Below are 12,383 nucleotides of genomic sequence, written 5' to 3' on the forward strand. Positions count from 1 at the left end.
TTAAACATACAATATTTCGGCCTTTTAGCTCCTGGTATGAAGTGGATAACACAATCATATGCCGCCATATAGTAGACGTCGGGTAACTGGTGATAATCACCTCATGTGTCGTCTATTTGTCTCCAAGCAGGAAAATCCCACGTTACATTCCGCACATAAAACTGTAGAAAAGGTGGCGCGGGGTAATTGTGCCCGTAGTGAGGGGCAAATAATGCCGGAAATGTCACTGACTGCGGAGACGTCTCCATGTAGCGTCTTCACTCCGGATATCACTGTACAGGAGCTGCACAGTTCACACTGAGCATCCACTGAGGCCCCTGATCATGTGACCCCTGACTCCTCCCTCCTGTGACCTCATCACAGGTCCTGTGCGCACAGAGCAGCCATATATGTTGTGGCGGCTCTGCAGGTGGAGGTATGTGGAGATCCCCCATTACCAGGCGCAGGGGGCATTAACCCCTTCAGCACGGAGACTCTTTTGGGGTCTCTGTGTGGTGTGAACAGTGAGGTAACAGCTGTGGACAGAATGCGGCTTCGCTGGTTCCCGTCCACATTAGATCCATTCAGACGACTGCAGGATGAAGGACCGAAGCCCAGAGAAGTCCTCACACAACGCCATTATCCATCTCCTAGTTCCAGCACAGTAATGTAGATACTGGTGATGACATTCGGGGGATTTGCAGCAATATGTGGCAGATACTTGCTGGATCTTCTGCTTTCTGGACCGGTTCCACTTGTAAGTCTTATTAACCCTTTCACCCCAGAGACTGTTTCACCTTCCTTACAGGTCACTTTTTTCAATTCTGACCAGTGTGTGAAGAATTAAAGCAATGGCAAAGGGAAAAAATTAAAATGTTACTTTTTCCCACAAAAATGTTACTTTACCCCAAAATTTAGCATTTTCAAAAGGGTAACAGGAGAAAGTGCATAATACAATATGTTGTGCAATTTTTCCTGAGTAAGCCAATATCCCATTTGTGGTAGAGAAACTACTGTTTGGATGTACGGCAGGGCTCAGAAGGGAAGGAGTCCACTTGACTTTTTGTATGTAAAAATGGCTGGAATCGAGAACGTACCCCATGTGCCTATACAGTGGCAACCCCCCACAAGGGACACCATTTTTGAAGATAGACCCCTCAAGGAATTTATCTAGTTTTGTGGTGAGCACCTGGAACACACAGGTGCTTCACATAATGTTATAATAAGCCGAAGACGAACAACTCCCATACAACAAACTATAATAATTATGTTATTGAACATATATTAAAAATACAACAATTAAAAACAAAACCAGAATTAAAAAAGGGAAATCTGCTGCAAATGAACAAGTAACAGGTAAAAAAGTTTTACTTATAGTTTATGCCAGATGTGAAAATACATATATAGATCCATATGGAGAAATATCTAATAAACACTAACTATATGATTACTTCATACATATAAATATAAAGTGCATAGTGCATGTATGAGCACCACATATCTGTTAGTAGGGTCAGTTCATTTTTTAATGTCTCCCCCGAGTGGGACCATATGGAATCTTATGAAGACTCCAGAAATAAAGATATTTGGTCTCATTCAAAATCCACTACGGCTAGTTGCTAAGGTTATGCTACACAAATACAAAATTATTATTATTATTATTTATATAGCTCCATTGATTCCATGGTGCTGTACATAAGGAGGGGTTACATACAAAATACAGATATCACTTACAGTAAACAAACTAACAATGATAGACTGGTACAGGGGGAAGAGGACCCTGCCCTTGTGGGCTTACATTTTACTGGATGGTGGGGAAGGAGACAGTAGGTTGGGGGGATTGCAGTAGCTCCGGTGTTGTTGAGGTGGCAGCAAGCAAGGTCATGGCAGACTGTAAGCTTGTTTAAAGAGATGTATTTTCAGGTTCCATCTGAAGGATAAAAGTGTGGTGGATAATCGGACGTGTTGAGGCACAGAATTTCATAGGATGAGGGATATTCGGACGAAATCTTGGAGGCGATTAACCTCCACCTCTAGAGCCGCCACCACATATATGGTTGGTAGAGACTAAATCCAAGTCGACAAAATACAACTAGTGCTGTGATAGGGTAACAAGAGGTACACAATGTATTCAGGTATATTAATAACTCCTACAGAGCCATCTATAATTGTTTAGCACAGGCTTTTGCAGAGTCTTTGTACTACCAGTAACGTGGAAGCCCCATATATTTCCATTGACAGAAGACGCACCTGAGCGGGGACTTGCATTTTTTGTAGATTGAATTGAAGCATTTTTTGAAAACATTTTACATAACATTTTCGATCACATTTATCCTGCGCTCTACGCTGAGCACTTACATTGGGGTTTCCATCTACAGTGGGGGAAATAATTATTTGATCCCTTGCTGTTTTTGCAAGTTTGCCCACTGACAAAGACATGAACAGTCTATAATTTTAAGGGTAGGTTAATTTTAACATTAAGAAATGGAATATACAAAAAAATCAAGAAAATCACATTGTATAAATTAGATATTTTTTTGCATTTGGCAGTGAGAAATAAGTATTTGATCCCTCTGGCAAACAACACTTAATACTTGGTGAAAAACCCTTGTTGGCAAGCACAGCAGTCAGACGTTGTTTGTAGTTGATGATGAGGTTTGCGCACATGTCAGGAGGAATTTTGGTCCACTCCTCTTTGCAGGTCATCTCTAAATCATTAAGATTTTGAGGCTGTTGCTTGGCAACTCAGAGCTTCAACTCCCTCCATAAGTTTTCTATGGGACATGAACCCATCTATCTTCCTTTCAGTAAGGTGAAGTCATCTTGTCCCCTTTGCAGAAAAGCACCCTCAAACTATAATGTTTCCCCCACCATGCTTCACGGTTGGGACGATGTTCTTAGGGTTTTACTCATTCTTCTTCTTCCTCCAAACATGGCGAGTTGAGTTAATGCCAAAGAGCTCAATTTTTGTCTCATCTGACCATAGCACCTTATCCCAATAACTCACAGAATCATCCAGGTGTTCATTGACAAAATTCAGACAAGCCTGCACATGTGCCTTGCTGAGCAGGGGGACCTTGAGGGCACTGCAGGATTTTAAACCTTTAAGGTGTAATCTGTTACAAATGGTTTTCTTGGTGACTGTAGTCCCAGGTGCCTTGAGATCATTAACAAGTTCCAGCTCGTGTAGTGTATAGCCTGATCTCTCACCTTCCTCATGATCAAGGATACCCCACGAGGTGAGATTTTGCATGGTGCCCCAGATCGATGTCGATTGACAGTCATTTTGTATTTCTTACATTGTCTTACTATTGCACCAACAGTTGTCTCGTTCTCACCCAGCGTCTTACTTATGGTTTTGTAGCCCATTCCAGCTTTGTGCAGGTCTATAATCTTGTCCCTGACATCCTCAGAAAGCTCTTTGGTCTTGCCCATTTTGTAGAGGTTAGAGTCTGACTGATTAATTAAGTCTGTGGATAGTAGTCTTCTTCAGGTGACTATATAAGACAGCTGTCTTTAATGCAGGTAATGAGTTGATTAGGAGCGTCTAACTGGTCTGTAGGAATCAGAACTCATAATGGTTTGTAGGAGATCAAATACTTATTTCTCACTGCAAAATGCAAATAAATTTATCTAATTTATACAATGTGATTTTCTTGGATTTTTTATGGATATTCTATCTCTCAATGTTAAAATTAACCTACCCTTAAAATTATAGACTGTTCATGTCTTTGTCAGTGGGCAAGCTTACAAAAACAGCAAGGGATCAAATAATTATTTCCCCCCACTGTAAATCTCTGAGTGACATGATTCAGATAAAACCCATTCACTATAATGAGGCAGCAGAGTTACTGTGGACTCCATCTCGTCTGTGTTTAGCGTTGTCTTTTTTTCAGAAGTACACAAAACTTTGGTCTATTGCGCTTTTATGCACGCTTAAAAATATGGACACTGCCAAATCATAGGACAGACTTGAGTCCACAGTGTCTTAATCTGCCCTATTATAGGGAATCTTCCACCGGGGGTTCCATCTGAATCACATATTTCAGAGATCTACACGGAAACCCTGATGTAAGCGCTCAGCGTAGAGCGCAGGATAAATGTGCGCCAAGCCTTATTGCGATCTTTGGGAGGAAGAATGAACAAATCAACAGCAGGTGAAGAATAGTTTTTATTTATTTTTTATGCCATTCCTCATGTGGTATAAATGATTAGACGACTTTATTCTATGGGTCGGTGCGATTACAGCGATACCAGATTTATATTGTTTTTTATGTTTGGCTGCTGTCACACACTAAAAGATCCTTTTTTTTTTTAGAGCTATAATTTTTCATTATCTCTGCCTACAGAGTCATTTAAGGGCTTGCTTTTTGCGGGACGAGTTGATGTTTTTATTGGTACAATTTTCGGGCACATAACATTTTGTGATCGCTTTCTATTCCGATTTTTGGGAGGCAGAATGAACAAAAACAAGCAATTGTTTGGATTTTTTTATCTTGTTCCGCGTGTGCTAAAAGGCAGCTTTATTCTTCTGTTCAGTATGATTACAGCGATACTACAATTATATCATTTTTATGTTTTGGCGCTTTGTACACAGCATTCTTTATCCTGCATGGAGAGGGGGGGGGGTTTGATGAGGGAGACGATCCCTATGACAGGATTCCTTCCAGTCCTTATCTTCCTGGTCGACAATACTCCACACTGTTAGCTCAGGGAGTCTATCTGACCTGTGTTTAGCTTCCCTCCTGACCTGAATTCTGTTTTCTTGCCTTCTGTGAGATACAGATCATAAGCCACCTTTCTCTTTGGCTCTGGACAGACAGTAAACAACTTCCCCACAATCCCCCTGGGGCTCTGCTAAAACACTCCCCTTCTCCTGTGACTGTGTTAACCCCTCTAGTTGCTGGATGCTTCTGGAGCACAACACTTCCTGTCTCCTGTGATTCTGTTACTTCTAATAGTTGCTGAATGCTTTTAAAGCAACAGCACTACTTCTGCACGTCACACCTGTCCGGCGGCCATCTTACAGTACTGAAACATTGAACAGTTGGACATGTGTATCAAAACATTAAGAGATGGTCACATTAAAGAGGTTATCCACTGCAATGTGTAGTTGTCAGATGGATTTAAACCTAGGAAATAAGGCTTTCTTCAAATACCTTGTGTTTCCAAATGTGCCTGTGAGCGGCGCTATCGTTGTCCTCTTAGCACCATCATGTGACCCCCGGCTGCAGTTGCCTCTGATGTCTGGTGACTTCACGTCAAGTTCCGGAATTGATTGACTGGGCTGTGGGCGGCGTTTCACCACATGTCACAGCCCAGCATCGTGTGCGCTCTCTCTTCACTGCTTTCATTAACAGAGTGCCGCAAGCCCACGAGATGCTGGGCTATGAAGTGATGAAACTTCGCCCACAGCCCAGTCAATCATTGAGACTGGGACATCGGTGATGTCGGGTCAACTTCCAGTTCTGGGAGTTTCCATTTTTGCCCAATCTCTTTCTTATGGTGGAGTCATGAACATTGACCTTAACTGAGGCAAGTGAGGTCTGTAGTTTTTTGGATGTTGTTGTGGGGTCTTTTGTGAGCTCTTGGATGAGTCGTCGCTGCACTCTTGGGGTAATTTTGATCGGCAGGCCACTACTGGGAACATTCACCACTGTTCCATGTTTTTTGCTATTTGTGAATAATGGCTCTCACTGTGGTTCGCTGGCGTGTCAAAGCTTTAGAAATGGCTTTATAACCTTTTCCAGACTGACAGATCCCAATTACTTTGTTTCTCATTTGTTCCTGAATTTCTTTGGATCGCAGCATGATGGCTAGCTTTTGAGGATCTTTTAGTCTACTTTACTTTTTTAGGCAGGTTCTATTTAAGTGATTCCTTGATTGAGAACAAGTGTGGCAGTAATCAGGCCTCTATATGGCTAGCGAAATTGAACTCCGCTTCCCAAAGATGTGATAAACCACAGTTAATTTATGTTTTAATGGGGAGTTGGGGGGGCAATCACTTTTTCACACAGGGCTCTGTAGGTTTGGATTTCTTTTTCCCTTAATAATAAAGACCTTCATTTAAAAACTGAATTTTGTGTTTACTTGTGTTATCTTTGTCTAATATTTAAATTTCTTTTGTGATCTGAAACATTTAAGTGTGAAAGAATAAGAAATCAGGAAAGGAGCGAACACTTTTTCACACCACTGTTGGTTTTATTAGTAGATGTAAAGGAATCTAAATACTGTACAATAATCTCTTCATGTGTTCCCCTTATTATTCCCAGTAACTGTATTACACAGGATTTTTATGATGTTACATCGGCTCATCATCTTCTCATTCTGGTCTCTACAATATCGGATCCTCTTAGTGAATATCTTCTATATAAGAGAATTTTCCTGAATTACGCATCAAAGATGGATATGGACAGAGACAAGATGGCTGAGAAAATATTACACCTCACCCTAGAGATCCTCTTCCGGCTTACTGGAGAGGTGAGATATTCTGATGACGTCACATTACATCATTCTTATCTATGGGAATAACAGATGGACAGAACTGGAGAGGTGAGGACTCTGGAAATGTCTGTAGTGAGATTTATTAATGTGTCTCTCTATAACCAGAATTACACAGTAGTGAAGAAGACCTCCAGAGAGCGCTGTCAGGACCCTGTGTCTGAGGGATGGGGAAGATCCCTGAGCCCAATCACAGAGCCTCCACCTCACCCCCTGATACATGAGGACATCAATGACCAGAAGATCCTAGAACTCACCTACAAGATGATTGAGCTGCTGACTGGAGAGGTGACACTGCTGGGAATGCTGGGACATTATACAGTAACGCTATGAAGGGATCGGGGGGATGACGGTATCATTGTATGTGTCAGGTTCCTATAAGGTGTCAGGATGTCGCTGTTTATTTCTCCATGGAGGAGTGGGATTATTTAGAAGGACACAAAGATCTGTACAAGGACGTCATGATGGAGGTTCCCCAGCCCCTCACATCACCAGGTAATAGACAGGACTGAATACACACGGCCTATAATTATCTGTATGTAAAGAATGAATTCAGTCCCTGTATGTGTTTCCTCCAGATCTATCCAGTAAGAGGACAACACCAGAGAGATGTCCCCATCCTCTTCTTCCACAGGACTGTAAACAAGAAGATCCCAATTTTCCTCAGGATCATCAGGTAGATGGAGAGAAGGTGTCATGTGATCTCCCCTATGATGTGTAGACGGTTGTGAAGGTCTTGTGCTCAGTCTTGTTTTATCCACCAGTATTATATGTTTTATACTTGTGTAATGAGAACGGTGGAGATGGCAGGATTAGAGCTGATCATAGATGGGACTTCTCCATCTGTCTGTGACTTTTATAATATTTGTTTCAGGGTGAAGATCTGACCCATATTGATACTACAGAGACATATGTGAGGGGTGATGAGTGGTGTAAAGAGGAGATTCCTACATATGACTACCCAGGTGAGTAGTGACCACTAAATGCTGTTGGCTTCCTAGATCCCTGATATCTTATTGGATGAATCTACCTTCTCTCCCTTCTGTGCTGCTGAATGTGCTCATATGGTCCCTACAAGACCAGGTCCAGTCTCCCTGACCTAACTTAACTTTTATGATTGAAAATATTAAATGTGCAGTGAGGGCCAAGTGTGAATTTCTGTACAATAACAGCTGATTTACCCTTAATCCTGACTTTTCAATTTCTTTTAAAACCGACTAACTTCAAACCAGATTGTGATAAACTATACAGAAAACATTACACCTGTGCCATGATATATCTCTAAGCTGTGCGTGGCTGATGGCTGTAATATACATTTATTCACGTCTGCAGGAGATGTGTGGCCATGGCTCGAGCCCTGGTTTCATGGATTTGTTGAGGGAGGGCAATAACCCTTCACGGTTGACCAAGTGAGTGTCAAATTATTATGTTGATTGCAATCCACAGAAAACCATACGAAAACAATGTTCTGTATTGGGAGGATTCAAAGAATCTCTGATCCCGTTTATTTTGCTTAGCATTTTATATTGTTTTGAGCATATCAATAGCCAATCACCTACAGTCATACTACAGTACTACAGGCTGACCAATGTTAGTACAATTATTACGGAAACACATATATGGTCATATTAGTTCGAAGCACGATGGAATTTTACAAGGTCAATCCTGGCCTAAACTAGTTAGATAACAGGAGCGGAATGTCTGACAAAATACAAAATGTTATTGTGAGAAAAGTTAGTGTGGGAAAGATGAGGCGAGAGAAAAGAAGGAAAGAATGTATGTTATGCAAGGAGTGATAATAAATGATTTTAAAACAAGCAGACAAAATGGAGTTGCTATAGCATGAATATCAATATGTCCTTTACATTTTCCCCCCTAAAAATTATGTTATTATCAACATTAGAGGTGCTTTCCCAGGGTCATGCTTTGAGCCTGAGGGACATTGGTCTTCACTCAATTAGTGCCCTTGTTACCAATCGAGGCTATCGCGGCATGTCCATCCCCCCTTGTTGGTTGATATAATCATAAAGCTCTGATCTTCAGACGTGAGGTTGGTCGGGGCGTGCGGGTGAAGGTCATCATTCCCTTGCCGTCCAGGTCCTCAATGCTGGTCACATCTGGGAGGTCCGTGTACAGTAGCACTGGATGTCTGTTAACAGCGTTCTCCTTGCTCTCTGATGACTGGCAGGTTTTCCTCATGCAAAATGGGATACAATAAAAGACTAGTTTTAGTAAGACATATATTAACAAGATGCAAGCAGCAATATGCAACACTCCTTGTAATATTCCAACAATCCATCCACCAATCCCTTTAAACCAATTAGCAGGATTTAAAAAGGAGAACATATCAGACCACCAACTGTCTTTGGTCAATTCGTTATGTTTGTTATATTCTTCCCTGAGTTTCCTAATGTCTTCCATTTTAGTCTTTAACCGTATGGTAGAGCCGGGGTCAATATAGTGACAACAGGCTGGGCCTATAACCTGACACATCCCTCCTTGAGCTGCTGTCAAATAGTCCAGCACTAAAGTATGTTGATTAGCCTCTATAATAAGTTGATTCTGCACCTCAACAGTAGTATTAATTACTTCCAGCACACTCCAAATCTGGTCATCTAAGTAGTCAGTGACTTCCACTAATTTGTCCCACATTTGTGTTACTATAGGGTAGAGGAAGACAGTACTGGCTATCTTATTGGGCATACTCATTTGTACTAAATGAGGTCTTACTGATGGGCGTGGAGTGTTGTCCTTGGCACATTTATAGATGGTATGAAGAGGGATGGTTCTCATATCTACTTTACTATGGGGAATAAGATAAATGGCTGGAGTTAGCCGGGCCAACGTACAAGTCCCCCCTACTCTGACTAGGAGCCATTTATACGCATTATTCCCACAGACCCAATTTGTGGCTGATGGCAGATCCCATAAAGCAGAGTGCTGTAATACTAATTTATGTACCAAATCGATAAAAACTGTGTTATTTGATAACATACACCATGAAGGCATTTGTCCCAGGGGGCTACAGTATCCAATATCCGGATTGCCACATGTTGGATCACTAGGCTTATATTCAGAAGATTCATTGCAAGGGATGTTACCAGATATTTTATAACATGTATCATTGGTACCTTTTATAAACAGATTTGCATGTACCCATGAGTGATTATGAATGTATCTTTCCAACAATGACGGTTTAAAAGCATCTGCCGTACTAGGAGTAGCATTAAAACTGATTTGTAGACCTTCAGTTGGTATGAAGCCTAAATTAGCCAAGGAAGACTTGTTTCTGGGCACCCATTTGTTTCCTTTAAGGGCAAGACATTGTAGGTGTCTACTGGTGGCAGTAAGATTTCCTTGCCACCAGGGGAGATACAGTTGTGTTCCATAATCTACTAAACTTAGTAGCGTTATTAGCAAGGGCGTCGCTACAATTGGGCCAGTTTAGTATTTCTTCCAGAGTGACTGGGACCGCAAGAAAAGGCATACTAGTGGCTGAAACTGGTGAGTGAGTACATATCCAACAGTCACTGATCGGGTTGTTCTCTAATTGACTCAATTCTTGTACCAAAATCTGGTGGTGAGTAATGAACTTGTTATTAAAAGGGTCAGTACTCTGTTGTAGGCTATTCCAGGTATTGATTAATCTAACCATACATATTATCATAAAACATCTCAGGATGGTTGACGTTTGCAATGTGAAGCATGGATCCATGTTGACCTCCCTTCAAGTTTTACTGCTGTTGGGGTTGTAAGGAGCACTTGGTATGGTCCGTCATACAATGGTTCTAGTCTGTGTTTCCATACATGCCTCTTCACATACACATAATCTCCGGACTTGAGGGTTATGATAACCTTCTGCATCAGCTGGATCTGGAATAGAAGATGATACTAACGCATGGGTGTTAGTTAAGGCTTTGGCAAGCTGAATCACATATTGCACAACATGATCTCTTTCTTCTGATAATTGTTGTGGGGTAAATCGAGCTATAGCTGGTTGTGACCCAAATAGTATCTCATAGGGTGACAGTTTGTTTCCCTATGGGGGTGGTGCGTATGTGGTATAGTGCAATGGGAAGGAGTTCAGGCCACTGGGCCGTATCCTCCTGCATCATTTTGGTCAATTGCCTTTTCAGTGTGCTATTCAATCTCTCCACCTTGCCGCTTGACTGAGGATGGTAAAGAGTATGCAGCGCCACTGTTGATCCGATCATGGTAAGTATTTCTTGATATGCGCATGAGGAAAAGGCTGGTCCCTGATCACTTTCGATAACTTCTGCGACTCCATACCGGCAAACATCTTCAGAGACCAGCTTCTTGGCAGTCATGTTTGGAACGGCGAATGCTTCTGGCCAGCTGGAAAACATATCCACTACCACTAAGCAGTATTCATATCGTCCTGCTTTAGGGAGAGTGATATGATCAACTTGCAATCGTTGGAACGGATACTCTGGTTTAGCAATGTGTTTTGTCGGTACATTCTGTAATCTGCCTGGGTTGCAGCTTTGGCATATTGAGCAACCTTTCTTTTGTGCGCTCAACACGGTGGAAATTCCTGGGGCCCAATAGAGTTTCTGTACCAGTAGCAAAGCTTGATTCTTCCCTCGATGCACCGGTCCATGGGCCCAGGCTGCAACGGCCTGATATAGGAGTCGAGGCAAACAATACAGTTGTCCCTTTTTCCATAGCCCATCTATCAATTTAGCACCCGCCTCCTTCCATGACTGGTGTTCTTCTTTAGAGACTTTTTGCTATGTGCAGCGTAGCTTTGTGATTGGAGGGACCGGTTGATGATTTTCTGCAGGTTGATCCTGGGTTGGCACGGAATTTAGCTGTTTGGTCTGCTGCCGCGTAACAGCCATGGACATGGATGTTGGAAGAAGAGCTGCTTGCATAGCATGGAGATCAGCAAGTGCATTACCTCTTGCTTCAGGGGCATCTGGTCGGGTATGAGCTTTTACCTTTACAACAGCCAACTGTCTTGGTAGTTGTACCGCTTCCATCAATTGTCTGACGCTTTCAGCATTTTTCACAGGAGAACCTGCAGTCGTGACAAAGCCTCTCCTTGCCCAGATCTCCCCAAAGTCATGTGCAATCCCGAAGGCGTATCTCGAGTAAGTAAATATATTCACACGTTTTCCTTCGGCCTGTTGACAAGCAGCAATCAGAGCTTTGAGCTCTGCTTCCTGTGCTGACATACTGGGAGGTAAGGCTGCAGGCTCTACCAATGTATCTTCAGTTGTGACAGCATATCCAGTATGAAACCTGCCAGAGGTGTCAGCATATCTGGATCCATCCGTATATAACGTAAGTCCTGGGTCATCAAAGGGTACTTCCCCCACTAAAACAAGTGGAGTTGACTCCGCAGTAATTTGTTCCAGACAATCATGTGGTGGAGCATCTTTCCCCTCTCCTTCAGGTGCTGGTAGCAGGGTGGCCGGGTTGATGGTGGTGCACCAATGTAATTTCACATTTTCTGTCAAAATCAACGTACACTGCAGCCGTAGGTGTCTCAGTGTGCACCGATGTTTAGGTTGCTGTAAACCCAAAACAGCCGCAATATTGTGTGGAGCATAAATGTGAGTCTCATGTCCACGGATGATGTCCGCCATTTTTTCAAGTAACTGCTGTGTGGCGTGAACCGCTCGTAGACAGCTGGGGGAGGCCCTGGCTACCGGGTCCAGAAGCGCTGAGTAATAACCGACCGGGCGCTGCTTTGTACAGTGTCTCTGCGTGAGTACTCCGGCTGCATGCCCTCCTGTCTCGGAGACATACAAATGGAAAGGTTGAACATAATCCGGGTTTCCAAGGGCAGTGGCTGTCATTATCCTTGATTTTAGTTGCTCAAAGGCTTGTTGCAGCAGTTCTTGGTGGTCCTTGTTGTTTACACCAGCCAGAGTGTT

At 42.6% G+C, this 12,383-nt stretch overlaps 1 protein-coding gene across 4 annotated transcripts in view; it reads left to right on the top strand.

Moving 5' to 3' along the window:
• The first annotated feature begins 363 nt into the window (after positions 1 to 363).
• LOC141182818 (uncharacterized) overlaps positions 364 to 12,383 on the top strand; it is a 30,731-nt gene continuing 18,711 nt past the window's right edge. Inside the window, exons 1-6 of one of the 4 annotated variants that reach the window (XM_073660940.1) lie at positions 364 to 736; positions 6,252 to 6,459; positions 6,589 to 6,768; positions 6,852 to 6,975; positions 7,059 to 7,156; positions 7,355 to 7,445. In XM_073660940.1, the coding sequence (XP_073517041.1) occupies positions 6,382 to 6,459; positions 6,589 to 6,768; positions 6,852 to 6,975; positions 7,059 to 7,156; positions 7,355 to 7,445 (571 nt within the window). In that variant the 5' untranslated portion in view covers positions 364 to 736; positions 6,252 to 6,381. Of the gene's footprint in view, positions 737 to 1,865; positions 2,115 to 6,251; positions 6,460 to 6,588; positions 6,769 to 6,851; positions 6,976 to 7,058; positions 7,157 to 7,354; positions 7,446 to 12,383 lie in introns of those variants that run through there. The other 3 variants (XM_073660939.1, XM_073660938.1, XM_073660941.1) reach the window with 3 other exon arrangements.

Source organism: Phyllobates terribilis, unplaced genomic scaffold, assembly GCF_046119375.1.
Source record: "Phyllobates terribilis strain yellow unplaced genomic scaffold, ASM4611937v1 Scaffold_36__1_contigs__length_13169755, whole genome shotgun sequence".
NCBI lineage: Eukaryota > Metazoa > Chordata > Amphibia > Anura > Dendrobatidae > Phyllobates > Phyllobates terribilis.